Genomic DNA, 14,423 nt, shown 5'->3' on the forward strand with positions numbered 1-14,423 from the left:
TTAATGTGTGTATGTTTTTACTCTCAAGAATAAAGTAATGAATTTTGGGTACCATGAATGTCTTGAAGACTTAAAATTCTTTTTCAGACGAAGACCAAAATCAAAGATGGTGATGTCATTCTTTAAACTGCTTTAACAGAAACCCCAGCGGTGTGTTGTAGTGGCCAAAATGAAAGAATGTGCACAGTCCAGATCATGACGGATAAAGCTTACCTCGCTCTCTGGCTCCATATCAAAGTATTCCAGCAGTGATGTAGATATGAGAGAGTAGACAGAATGTGGAGTTGTGTTTGGGTGTGCTGATGTAGCCTTATAGTTTTCTTAATTTAAAAACTTAACTTTTAAAGCTAGATCCTTATGCATTTGTCTCTACTCCTCACATTAGCCAGTCTATTTTCTAAATGAGTGCATCACATGTCCTCATTAAGAAATGAATGATCCTTTTTAGTGTGGAGTACTTTTCATTGTAACATTGGAATAAAAAGGCTTTATGCAACACATTGCCCTTATTTTTGAGGCAACAAACTTGTGTGCTGTTGGGGGTTTGGTCTGACTCGTACACAAGATTCCTCAACCTAATTCCAGCTGAGTGTGTGTGCTCCCTGTTTGGACAGGCTTTGTGCCAAGTCATTCCACAGCAAACCCTCGTCCCGCTGCTGCTGTGGAGCCCGACGTCCGCTCTCTCTCCCCTTCTCGGTTCCCTGTGGGACACTTCAGATAAACTATAAACAACTGTTTGCCCTCCAGACAAGCCACATTCCTGATAAGTCTTTGCGTGAGCAATTATTTCCGGGTCGAGTAGTGACTTTTTTCTTTTTTTTCTCCTTTCCTCTCGGCCTTCCCCCGCTCCTTTTTTTTCCTCTCTCTATTAGAAGTGGAAGAACAGCTGTGGTGACCTGTGACTCAGTAAAGAGGATAGTCGAGTGTTTCATCTGCTTGTTTTGTCTCCTGGTTTGTTGTGTAGCGAAGCTCACAGGGCAGAAGAAAAGCAGAAGAGCTAGTTCTGTGAAATGGAGCCGGGCTCGTAGAAGTTGGCAATGAATCATTTGTCCTTATTGTGGAGGGCTCTGAAAACAATGGCAGGGGGAAAATGTGGGAACCATTACTTGCCTGGGTCTACTCTGCCGTTTCCCCTTTCATTTGTGGCCAATGTGTGTGATGAACCATTCCACTTGTTTTTGTTCAAATGTGCAGCACTTAGACTGTGTTTTTTTTTTGTCAGAGAGGAAATGAGATAATTGTGGAAAAACAGCTTAGGTGAAGTTTTATATTTGACTGAATGCAACATATTCTAGGACTGTTGAATGCGTTTTAATGTGATTGTTGACTGACTGTTAGCGCCTTTAACCTTTGTGATATGTTTTATTTCCCTGACCCATTGCACTGTAAACTTATTTTAGAATGTTGTTGATTTGATTTTTCCACAGATTCAGTCGACAGCCCTCAGCTCTCCCCCTGCAACTCCAAAGGTCCCCTCTGCCTGTCGCCCTCCTTCCAGATGTCGACCCTCAGCCTGCCGGGCCAGGCCCCGTCGCCCCTGCAAAGCCCCATCCTGAGCGAGGTGGGCAGCAATGCCAGGCTAGAGGAGGAGGAGGAGGGCAGGAGGAAGGTACACTGCTTACATGCCACCCTTCCACCCTCGCCTCACAACCCCACTGTTAAAATTGGAATTAATTTATGAGATGGGGGGTTTTCAAACTGTTTTTGGAGGGAAAGTTGGTTTCCTTTTTTAGTAAGGTTTTGAATTGTGTGGGTAGTTTGTCCATCACTGAATTATGTTCCTCTTCTCCCTCAGCGTTATCCCACCGACAAGGCCTACTTCATTGCCAAAGAGATTCTGACCACAGAGCGAACGTACCTGAAAGACCTCGAGGTCATCACAGTGGTGAGTTGTTTTGTTATTTCAAATCACAAACAGATTTAATGTCAGAGTTAAAATTTTCTGTCAGCAGAGCACTAGAGCTGTACCACAATAAGACCGTCAAGTCCACTACCTAGTCACTACAGGTGCATCTCAATAAATTAGAATATCATAGAAAAGTTCATTTATGTCAGTTATTCAATTCAAAAAGTACACAAATTTAAAACATTGTCGATGGTTTTCTTGATAATAACCAAAATCATCATCAAGATAACCATGGAAAATGGCTAGATATCAGCTCTTAAATTAAACTCTTATGAGCTATTGTTGTTGTTTTCTTTATAGTTGTCCAAACAAATGTACCTGTAGTTGTACCAGGCATTAAAATGAACAAGAAATTTAAGAAAACAACGGTCTAATATTTTTTTCCATTACTGTATGTACTCAGGTACCTTATATGTGTCTCAAAGTACCTCTGCTTGAAGCTCATACATAGCTTTGTCTTTCCCACGCATGTCCATTATTTCCTCCTACTATGAATAACAAAATCATAATCAACAATAGAACCAAGGGCGCTTATATTGCTATTATTCGCATCAACACAAGGGAAGTTGTACTAAGTGATAGTGGAATCAAACAAAGTCTGCTCTCATCGGGGCTATGAATTCAGTCCATTTATTCCAAATTTGGTAGAATTTCTTTTGAATCCGTAAAGAATCGGTCAATTTCTTCATTTTAAATATTTCCAAAATTATTCCATAGCCATCATCCAATGTAGGTGGTACTGGACTTAGCCACTTTCTGTCACTAGTGTATTAATATAATTTTATAGAAATACAGACTGCCAGAGAATGCATTGCTCTGTGTTCAATGACACCGCTAAATACAAAAAGAGTGCAGCGATTCTACCTACAAAATTAGATTAAACCCTGGGGTTACTCGACTGATGATTAGAACAAATAAACAGTTTAGCAGGCAACCTGACAGGACGCCTAAGTCTCTTAATTTCAAGTCAAGTTTATTTATATAGTACATTTCATATGACAGGCGTAGACTCAATGTGCTTCAATAAATTAAAACCAAATCAAACAAAAGAAAAGAGGCAAATTTCATACATTACAAAAGAAACAAAAACACAAATATAAAAGCATACAGTATAAGATGAGATAACATGAAATAGGTTATTACAGATATAAATCATTAAAATGAACAAACATGTGTGATGCAAATGTATTACAATTAAAAGGATATAGGATTTATATAAAAGGGAAATTAAAAACCTAATGAAAAGCTGATGAAAACAGATATGTTTTTAGTCTGCTTTAAAAGAAGGCACATGGTGCTTTTAGTCATTATGACCCGACTCTCTGGAACTTGCTACCACATGAAATAAGGTCTGCTGCATCTGAGCTGATTTTGAATTAATTCTCTGTATAGTAAGGAGACCTTTAATTGATGATCTAAGAGACCTTTCCGGAGTGTATGCAGTGAGTATGACAGCAATGTAGGGAGGAGCTAGGCCCTTCATGGATTTAAAAATGATTAGAAGTATTTTAAAATCAATTCTTTGTTTTACCGGGAGCCAGTGTAGAAAGGTTAAAATGACAGTGATGTGTTCAAATCATTTAGTTTTTGTCAGTATTCTGGCTGCAGCATTCTGAATAAGATGGAGTTTATTCAACACCTGATTTGTCAATCCAGCAAAAAGTTAGTTTTTACTTAAAGTACTTTAAGCAAATCTACATGAACCTCGAGCCAGAAAGGACTTAATAATAGCAGCAAGCAGAATCCCTGATAATGATTTGCTGTGTGTGACCCTCAGTGCTTCGGACAACTGGAAGATTTTGCTTCATGAGTTCTCTGAACAGGAGTAAATAATAAACTCAGCTTTTTTCAACAATACTCACTTTATATATGTGAATATAAAGCGTTTCATTGCAAGTGACATAAAATCTTCCAATCGTCCTCCACTATACTGGGGTTGCTTTCCTTTTCCCATTTCTGTTTAATATACAGTGGACCCCTGTAAAGTTCTGAGATGGTTTTATAGTTCGAATATCAAACATTTGCCTGACTTCCCATTCTATTCCATGATCATGTATACAAGGTGTATCTATTAGGAGTGAATGTATCAATATATGTGTTGTCCCTCTCCTGCTCCCAGTGGTTTCGCAGTGCTGTGATCAAAGAAAACGCCATGCCTGAAGGCCTGATGAACCTCCTCTTCTCCAACATCGACCCCATCTATGAGTTCCATCGAGGCTTCCTCAAGGAGTTGGACCAGAGGCTGGCTCTCTGGTATGCCTTCAGTGTTTCTCTGTGTGATACTCATGTTGATTAAATAGAGGTGAGGGAAAAAATCGATACAGCATAGTATCCCGATATTTTTGCGTGGCAATATTATATCGGATCATGGCCGACAAGTATAGATGTTTAGCATCAGTATTTCCGGAGGCTGTAGCATCACTTTTAAGAATATACTGGTATCATATGAAACTAGAAGATCTAAGAAATCTATAGGCACCGTGTGTGTCAGGATATGGTGTTGGAAAGTTGTAGAAATAACGCTGCAAAGTTACGATGGTTTTAGCTACATTTATGGCCACAAAGTATCAATGTTTAGCGCCGGCGGGCCATCAGTGGTTTCGACTTTTTTTTTATTTATTTTTTTACGGAGGCCATAGCGGACTCACTTTTAGGAATACATTAGAGACACTAGTATCGTATGAAACTAGAAGATCTAATGAAATCAGGTTGGGAAATTATCGAAATAACCCTGCAAAGTTAGTTTTTTAAAAATGTTTCATTCAGAAAAATTGAGAGCAGTGAAGCTTAAAGTTAAGGAAAGTTTGAGAAAAGTCCATACATGTTTGATATCAGTTCAGTTCAGTTTGACTGAATACTTTGTTGGTCAGTCTGTGGGTTTGACTCTCATTGTGGAGAAATAAAAAGACTGAAGTGAAATGAATAGACTGAGATTTCTCTCTTATTTGACAAAACAATTCTTGATTGAATTTAATTTTGTGGACAAAAAATGCAGTTAAACAGTTAAATCGCAATATATTGTATCTCAATACTGACCATATCGCAAAATGCTTAAAAACGCAGTAATATCATATCAGGACTCGAGTATCGGGATAATATTGTATTGTGGGGCCTCTGATGATTCACACCTCTATGATAAAACCTCTGAGATGCTAATAAAGATAAAATCTCCTCAGGGAGGGACGCTCGAATGCTCACGTCAAAGGGGACTACCAGAGAATCGGTGATGTGATGCTGAGGAACATGTGTGCTCTGAAGGTAAGAATGTTTTGTTATCACCCTAACTTTCCATGTTTGTCCGACACACAGAATGTCCTTGATTTCATGTGGTCTGTTTGTTCTCTTCAGGAGTTCACCAGCTTCCTGCAGAAACATGATGAAGTGTTAACGGAGCTGGAGAAAGCCACCAAGAGGCTGAAGAAGCTGGAAACGGTCTACAAAGAGTTTGAGCTGCAGAAAGTCTGCTACTTGCCTCTCAACACATTCCTGCTCAAACCCATCCAGCGCCTCATGCATTACAAACTCATCCTGGAGAGACTGTGCAAACATTATTCTCCTTCTCACCGTGATCATGATGACTGCAAGGGTGAGTTTTCAACACCTCATGTTCTCTCACTTTTGGTATTAATAATATGACACAAGCACACTTTTTTCTTCAATTAGGCTTTCATTTGTAACAGTCCCATGATCAGGGAAGATCAGAGGGTGAGAAATTCACTTATAGTGGTAGTTGATGTATGAAACTTTGAGGAAAAACACCTGTATATCACCTTAATATTATATTAACATCTGTAATAACATGCAAATTAGATAACAAGCTTAATTTGCATAACAATTTTCATAGACCCAGTTTAGCTTTTAGTGCTCTATATTCAATGATGAGGAAAATTGTGCAACGTTTCAGATGTTAATTAGCAAATAAGTAAAAAAGTAACTGATTTAATAATGCTGCACCAGATCCTTTCATTGTGACACTGTGGGCTGGGCTATTATCAGGCAGAAATAATCAGTGGTGCAATGTAACTGAGTACATTTACTCAAGTACTGTACTTAAGTACAATTTTGAGGTACCTGAACTTTACTTGGAAATTTAGAGCTCATAAAAAAAAAAGCTGTGAAAGAAAATTATATTTGTGAAACATAATGTTTACTTGTGATACATTGGGGTTAAAGTTGACATCACAACGTCACACAAATGGGCCTTTTAAGTGACACTGATTTGGTTCAAGTCATTTTTATTTATATAGCCCAGGATCACAAATCACAAATTTGTCTCAAAGGGCTTTACAGACTGTATAGGGTACAACACACACTGTCCTTTGACCCTCACAGCGGAAAAGGAAAAACACCTTGTCAAGTAAAAAAATAAAATAAACCTCAGTATTCACCTTGGTGTGAATACCGTCTTACTGTGGGTTTAGTAAGTGTACCTAAATTATGCTTCCAGTGATAGGAACAATACTTGGCTGGTTATTGGGCTTTTACTTCAAATTATTATTAATAAGTATAATAACCAATATTTAAACCTTTCAATACAGCAATTTGAGAAAATGTATATTTTTATCTTCAAAGTGCATGCATACTTTCTGAAAAATGTCTCTTGTCTTCTTACAATCTCTTGGCTCTATTGAGATTGTAAGAAGACACTGGTGGAGATAATTTAAATTCACATCATTTTTGTTTCCTTGCAGAGGCTCTGAAGGAAGTGGCTGAGATAGCCACTCAGCTCCAGAGCAGTCTGATCCGGCTGGAGAATTTCCAGAAGCTAACGGAGCTGCAGAGAGACCTGATTGGCATAGAGAACTTAACAGCACCAGGCAGGGTGAGTGCAATGACACAGAGCTGAGGGTAGGGGGTGCTGGGAAACTGAGTATCTGACAACCTTCTGTTTTCAGGAGTTCATTCGAGAGGGATGTCTGTACAAGCTCACCAAAAAAGGACTGCAGCAAAGGATGTTTTTCCTGGTAAGAAACAAACCACAATTACTATGATTGGATTCAACACTTCCAAATCAGTGTGCTTAATTTAACGTACCTGCTGTCTCTTCAGTTCTCAGACATGCTCCTGTACACAAGCAAAGGTGTCACAGCGACCAATCAGTTCAAAGTGCATGGTCAGCTGCCCCTTCACGGCATGATCGTGAGTATATAAGTTCTGGTTCTAACTTCTTCTAGCCTCCCCTAACTTTTTTCTCTTGTTAACCTTCAACAGTCCGTAGAGACACCCCTCCAGCTCAGCTCTAGGTACACTATCAGAAGAATAGTAATACATGATGGTGTGATGTGTAGGTTTTTATTCACTATGGTAGTGTGTTGAGAAGGGAGGGCCTGGGTCTCCTAACTTTACATGTCTCTGCTTCACTCCTGGCTGCAGCTCATAGTGCTGGATGCACCGGTAAGTCCTCTGAGCTCTGCCAGCTTGGATGCCCAAACCCTACCCTTCTTCTCCCAATGCTTGTGTAGACAAATCACCAATACAAAGCAGAATCCTCAATATATCAATAGCCCCTTTCATAGTGCCGTTTCATGCCGGGACATTTACAGCTCTGTAATTCTGGCACTATGAACACGCCCGAAGCGGGATGTCGGGATCAAATAATCCCACCAATTTTCCGCCTCCAGAGGTAGTCACAGAGGCGGAAAATTGGTGGGACATTTGACGTCGCAACTGACGTCTAACACACACCTCCCATTTGGTTCAACAGTCATACAACCACTGTTCAGCAGCTGCACAACAACTGCGTCAGCGTCGCTAAATGTGCACAGTGTCCGCGGTTTATTGTAAACAAACTGGCATGCTAACTGTACATGTGGTGTCCGCAACTGATCGTAAACAAACCGGCATGCTAACTGTGCACAGATTGTCCGATGCTTGTTGGAAACAAATGGAGGACACTAAGTGAACACATCCTGCTTCAGCACATACACACTGTACTGCTACAGAGCTACCTGTGCATCTTATTAGCACTGTGCTACTTTGCAACACAGCTGCTGCTCTGTCGTACATCACTATCGTCTCCTCCCACCTCGTTCTGCGACGCTGGACTGCACTATGAAAGGGTACAAATATTATGCCTTGACGGGATCACTATGAACGCCCTAAAGCGAAAAACCCCGCACAGTTCTTTCCAGCACTATAATGATAAATTATAAGCAGGACATAGTGATGGTCCTTCTTGCCAAAACTGATAGGTGTGTTGTGATTTGGACTCTGGAACTGATAGGAGGAAAGGGTTAACCCTTTATCAGGTTAACTTAAAAAAAAGGACATGAACTCATCAAGGTTTGTCTGTGCCTCGAGTCAGACTTTCCCACTGTTTCCCTCTTAATTCCTCAACTCAACCCTCTGAACCCCAAAATCAGCTGGCAGATTTTAAAGGCATGGTTTTGATGAATGCTTCTGTTGTGAAAAGTAACCAAATCTGAGCTAAAAATAGTGATTTTTCCGCAAAATAAAAAAAAGAATTGTACTCAACTAGTCAGATAATACTAATGGTCGTGAACAGTAAAACTTTTGACTGGACTGCAGGCTGTTTACACAGAGCAGAGAGGAGAGGACTAGAGATGTTGTAAATAGTTACACTTGTGGGCACTTTTTGCATATATCAACTTAATTTTCTTCCTATTTCTATTTTAAAAAATCAAAATAAAGTTTTTTCTCTTTTTATTTGTTTTTTCATCCATTGCAGTTTAACTGTGATGAACTAAATAGCTTTATATATTTTTGAGTTCTCCCTACTTTTATCCATTATTGTGCTGATGTCATAGAGGTGCAGGACTTGTATATTGCACTGAAAAATGACACCACAGTGAGTAAAATGTGACCAGTCCTAACTGTGAAACTGCTCGGGGGTTCAGAGGTTTAAAGCATTTAAACAAATTTGTTCTAGACTGAATGCTTCTAAAGCTAATATTTTGTGACTTTCTCTTTTGTTTGCAGGTTGAGGAAAGTGAAAACGAGTGGTCAGTCCCCCACTGCTTCACAATCTACTCTGCTCAGAGGACCATTGTCGTGGCTGCCAGGTGAGAAGGGGAAAGAAAAGTGAAAGTTTTTTATTAAGTGAAGTATTACTTTAAATGGTGTACAGAGAACACTTTCTATGAATACATTGTGACACTCAGATTAGTACTAACTGCAAGTACTTGTCTTAATTACATTATGTTGTTAATTTGTTATTAGTGGTGATACAGTTAAATCGCAATATATTGTATCGCAATACTCACCATGTTGCAAAATGTTTAAAATCACAATAACATCCTATCGTGACTCAAGTATCGAGATAAAATCGTATCGTGGGGCCTCTGCTGATTCCGATTTGGGTTTTTTTATCTCTCATCTATACTATAAATCCATACAACTTGTCACCATGTGTAAATCAGTTCACCGTTTACAGTATTCTGTCTTTGCGTTTGTGATTCTAGCTCTAAAGTGGAGATGGGGAAGTGGATTGAGGATCTGAACTTGGCTATTGACTTGGCCAAAAAGTCCCAAGAGAAATCCAGCATCTTCCTTGACGCTGGACTCGGCGATCACTCCAACCGTAAGAGCTTCTACTGCCTTAGCTTTATGTGAACATGTACAGTAACTGCAGTACAGTGGTATTTGACAGTTTGTGAACACTTTAGAATTTTCTATATTTCTATTTCTATTTGACCATGTATACTATTATTGTCTCATTTGTTTATCTGGGTTCTCTTAATCTACTTTTAGGAATTGTGTGAAAATCAGATGTTGTTTTGGGTCATGTTTATGCAGAAATATAGAAGATTCTAAAGGGTTCACAAATTTTCAAGCACCACTGTACTTACTGGAAACTGTTTCATACTTTCCACAGCTGAATGAGATTTTTTCAAAGCTTTTCCATGGGATTTAGCACACAAATGTACAGTTAACCCCTTCCAAACAACTTCCTGTCCCGCCCCCTCCTCCTCCTCCCCCTTTTAGGATCATCTGATGAGGTTTCTCTGGAGCAGGAGTCGGAGGATGACATGAACTCCTCCCGTACATCACTGGACAAGCAGACACACCACCGTGCCAACACAACCATGCATGTGTGCTGGCACCGCAACACCAGTGTGTCTATGTCTGATCACAGCCAGGCTGTGGAGGTACTCCTCCCCCGCCCACACTGAGACACACATTCACACACTCCAAACAAGTTTGCACAAACACAGACAATAAGAATCTGCGTGTCGGTGACATTCATCACCACTGCATCGGTGGATTCAAGACAGACGGCTGTCATCACTTTGGGATCCATGTCTGCGTTTCACCTTTTCTTTCTAACCTTTTCAGTTTCCTTTAATGTCCCTCTTTCTTCCCTGTTGACCGTTAATATCCTGCATTTCCACAGTTTGACTGAAGCATGTCCTCTTTGTTTCTTCTGCAGTTGATAGGATATTAATAATGTGCATGCAATGAATAACTTCTTTGCACCTTCTTACTCCACAGACCTGGAGGACTTCCCGACTGCTCTTTCTTCTTCTCTAAGCTAACATACTAACACTTTCTTTCTTTATCTTACACCCTTCCTTCCTTTTGTCTCTTCATACCTCTCAGTCTTCGGCTCTCCGGCCATCTCTCCAGAGCTTCCTCCTCGCTATCTCCTTGGTCAGGGCCAAAGACCAAACACCATCACACATGTTTGTTGGTACCGAAACCAGAACCTCTCTCTCACTGATTACCTGCGCATGAACCAGGTACTGGAGCCACAGGCCATGATAGGTTACGACACAATTATTGTTCTATCTACTTTAAGTCTCCTTAGGAAGCTCAACTGAATCAAAACATGCGTCCCAATGTATACCTACACAACATACCAATAGATATTAATACAAATAACAATAGATTAAGTTAAAATGCAAACAAGCTTTTATGTTTAAGACTCAAGTAAGCCTACTGTACATGCACTAAAATTAAAATTACACCAGTACAATGTAATATGATCGAATCCAACAGCTCTGCCATGAATTCTAGTTACAAAGTTTTTTACAGAAATGTATTAATTATACTGTATATTTATCATTGAGGTCACAGTGGGTGGTGGTGGTGGTGGTGTACTTGGGTGCATTACATTGATAGGAGTTTCTTATATTCTGGCACTACTTTGCATGTAAATTTAGTGGCCAAATTATTAGAAACACCTCTTAATACAATGTACTCCATTTCAACCCTACTTTAAAGTAAAACAGTGCTAATCAAAACTGAACATTATTATTTTTGTAAAGGCATCATTTATAATTGTGGATGGAGATATTGTCCTGGATCACATTAGATCTATACAAGTAGACTTGTGGCTAGTTAGTTTACATCCAGGCAACAGTTAGATCATTTCCAATTCTTAATAATTCCTCACAACACAAATCTGATAAATATAAAAGACACTTAGATTATAATTTTGTTCCAGAGACTTTGCGTTGATGTGCTGCAGAAATGCAGAAACTTTTTTATTTTTGCAGCCTGTCCCATTGCCCCCAAACATTAATTTGATTAGAAAAAAATAACATGCTCTATTTTGTAGTTGGAGCATGCCATAACACTTTACCAGCCCTTATTAACACTATGTTCTATGTATACAGAGCAATTTGTCACAGCCAAGTACTCACACACACACTGACACAAATCACTGACTGTCATTTCCAGCTACACTCACTGAGTTCTGTCTGTCTAACCCTGATCTGTTGTGTGTAGAACCAGCTCTCCGGTTACCTCCTGAGGAAGTTCAAGAACAGTAACGGCTGGCAGAAACTCTGGGTCGTTTTCACCAACTTCTGCTTGTTCTTCTACAAGACTCATCAGGTCAGCAGACACGACGTGAGATTAATTATTTCTGATAGAGTGCAAGACATTAAGAATGTGTAACTGAGGTGAGCGAGTCGGTCTGTGTTTGCAGGACGACTTCCCGCTGGCCAGCCTCCCGCTGCTTGGCTACACAGTCAGCACCCCCGAGGAGTCGGACAGCATCCACAAGGAGTACGTCTTCAAACTGCAGTTTAAGTCCCATGTTTACTTCTTCCGCGCGGAGAGCGAGTACACCTTTGAAAGGTATATGACTCGTTTCTAATCCTTAGAGCATTGCAGCACATTGCACAGGTTAAAGTCAGTTTTAAACGTGCTGTCTCATCTCCACAGATGGATGGAGGTGATCAAGAGTGCAGCCAGCACTACGGGCCGGATGAGCCTCCTCATACCCAAAGGAGGGCCCATGGAGATAAACGGAAACTGATTCAAACATGTCGTATCTGGAGGCTGGGCCTCTGGGACATCACAACGACGATCCGGTCTCGTTCTCGGTGTCGTTTTTCATGTGAAGGGAAGACGATAACAACTGGAGACTGAAAGATACTGCCAGTTTAACATTTTTCAGCCTAAGGATTTAATTCTAATGGCATTTTTCTTTTTGATTAATGATGTAAATGATAACATTTCAGTATACAGGATATAATGAAAGGGAGACATGTACATTTTGGTCAGTTTTTAAGTGTGTGCTGCTCAGTTCACATAGACTGATGGGAAATACTGTTATATGGGACCAACGCAAAGGGCTTAAATTCAGGCTTTTTGAAGGACTTTTTCTCTTTATTAGCACATGGTGGCTGAAGCTTTGTTGGGTACAGTGTGCTGTGACACATGATATACAGTATGTGGGAAATGAAGGTAAATGATGGTATGTGCTCTCTGCATTGTACTTTGAAAGAGTCAGAGGTGTGTGTGAGAGAGATGGAGGCGAGCAGAAAGTTCATGAGATGTTGAAAACAAGTACACGACGAGTTAGTTTTATGGAGATGCATGGGAAGTTTTTTGAGAAATTCATGCTGCTGTTAAGATGGTGACACACAAGCGTTGTTTCCAAACATTGGAAAAAAACATTTGGAGGGTTTTAAAGGGACAGTGGGGTTGTATGAGGTACTTAATAAGTGTATTACCTACAGTACATTCCCCAGAAACAGGAAGAAGTACTGACACAGAAGCTAAGCAACGTACTGGTGTGCACGGGGACAGCGGAAAAAATGTATTTAGCTGGCTAAAAATCTATTCAATTACAATTACATCTGTTTAAGTCTACAATGTATTTACAATGTTTTCATCCCTTTACCTTACCGTCAGACAGCCCTGTTTAAGTGTAGGCAGGCATAACTGAAGCCATTATCTATCATCTTGTCAAAGCCACCAGACTATTGACAAAAATGTTAAATTTACCTCACAGAACAGTGGAATTCTTAGTCTAACACCACACCGATTGGTTAGATTGTTTTTTTGTGTGACTTTAGTGTATTAAAGGGTTATTTCAGATTCACAAAAATTACACAATGACACAGTCTTATTGATCCTGAGGCACATCCTGTGTACTGTTTTTGTCAAAGGAGTCTGGATTCAAAATACAATGGACGCTTAAACCAGCCATGTCCAAACTATTCCTTGAAGGGCCATGCTGCTGCAGATTTTTGTTCCAACCAATCAAGAACACACCTGATTCGACTGATCAGCTGTTTGAACCCTGAGATCAGTTGATTAAATGACTCATGCATGTACATGAGTCTTCTGCTTGATTGGACGGAAAACCTGCGGCTAAATGGCCCTTTATGGAATAGTTTGGACATGCCTATCTTAAACTGCTGCTGATTGCCACAGCAGCTTCTCTCAGTACTCCTGCCTGCATCTCCAATGCCTACTGCCATCCACTGTACCTAATACACTAACTAAGGATAAGTACTTCATACAACCTAACTTCTATAACTCCAAACTATCCCTTTAGGAACCAACTTGTATGAACTATTCTTATAAGCAGTATTTATTTCTATCTGAGGCTTTTTGTTCCTGTTAATGGAAGGATGCAAAGGATGTTTCAAGTGTTCTAAAGGGAGCTGTTCTGTTCTGCTTAAATCTTTAGTTAGGCAGCGTTATGGCCAGTTTGGTGCTACGTTTCTCTCTTTAATATCACATGTAATCAAATGTATCCTGTTTTGTTTTTTTGCATAGGGATAACAACTTGAGGAAATATTGTGCAGTGGTTACTCTAGCGTTTACTCTATGTAAAAGATTTTTTCTTCTAAAAGCATTCAGACGAACATATTTTTGAAGTTCTTGGTGGCGATGCTGTCTTTCCTGTGTGTCGCACTGTTTTAGACAAATGGGAGCTGATGTATGGGAGACACCAATGACGCTTGTTGCCAGTAATTTAGGCGCTACATGCACCCATGGTATTATTTGGTATTTTTTTGTATGAAGACTGGAATCTTTACCCTTTTGAGTGTGCATGTGTGTGTGCTTGTGTGCGTGCATGTATGTGTGTGTGCGGAGAAGCCACTGGAGCTGTAACGTCAGGTGATGATAGAGGTTCGTCTCCAAAACCATCTGACATTCTGTGTGTGAGAGACTGACTGTTGCACAGGTAACATACAGTTTGTTCATCCTATTTATTGTTTAGCATGTCGTCAGGGCCATGCTCCTGAACGCCCCCCATGTAGTGTCCATGTTATTCCATTGAAAACCTAACAAATAAAATATCTTTCTGTGA

At 39.9% G+C, this 14,423-nt stretch overlaps 1 protein-coding gene across 3 annotated transcripts in view; it reads left to right on the top strand.

Moving 5' to 3' along the window:
• The window catches only part of farp2 (FERM, RhoGEF and pleckstrin domain protein 2), a 39,142-nt gene extending 24,719 nt beyond the window's left edge, over nucleotides 1-14,423 (top strand). The window contains exons 14-27 of one of the 3 annotated variants that reach the window (XM_059340617.1): nucleotides 1,428-1,609; nucleotides 1,796-1,885; nucleotides 4,026-4,159; nucleotides 5,083-5,164; nucleotides 5,255-5,492; nucleotides 6,598-6,728; nucleotides 6,802-6,870; nucleotides 6,956-7,045; nucleotides 8,846-8,928; nucleotides 9,328-9,446; nucleotides 9,851-10,014; nucleotides 11,597-11,704; nucleotides 11,799-11,950; nucleotides 12,038-14,423. In XM_059340617.1, coding sequence (XP_059196600.1) covers nucleotides 1,428-1,609; nucleotides 1,796-1,885; nucleotides 4,026-4,159; nucleotides 5,083-5,164; nucleotides 5,255-5,492; nucleotides 6,598-6,728; nucleotides 6,802-6,870; nucleotides 6,956-7,045; nucleotides 8,846-8,928; nucleotides 9,328-9,446; nucleotides 9,851-10,014; nucleotides 11,597-11,704; nucleotides 11,799-11,950; nucleotides 12,038-12,131 — 1,736 coding nt within the window. In that variant the 3' untranslated portion in view covers nucleotides 12,132-14,423. Of the gene's footprint in view, nucleotides 1-1,427; nucleotides 1,610-1,795; nucleotides 1,886-4,025; nucleotides 4,160-5,082; nucleotides 5,165-5,254; nucleotides 5,493-6,597; nucleotides 6,729-6,801; nucleotides 6,871-6,955; nucleotides 7,046-8,845; nucleotides 8,929-9,327; nucleotides 9,447-9,850; nucleotides 10,015-10,465; nucleotides 10,924-11,596; nucleotides 11,705-11,798; nucleotides 11,951-12,037 lie in introns of those variants that run through there. The other 2 variants (XM_059340618.1, XM_059340619.1) reach the window with 2 other exon arrangements.

Source organism: Centropristis striata, chromosome 9 (assembly GCF_030273125.1).
Source record: "Centropristis striata isolate RG_2023a ecotype Rhode Island chromosome 9, C.striata_1.0, whole genome shotgun sequence".
Lineage (NCBI taxonomy): Eukaryota > Metazoa > Chordata > Actinopteri > Perciformes > Serranidae > Centropristis > Centropristis striata.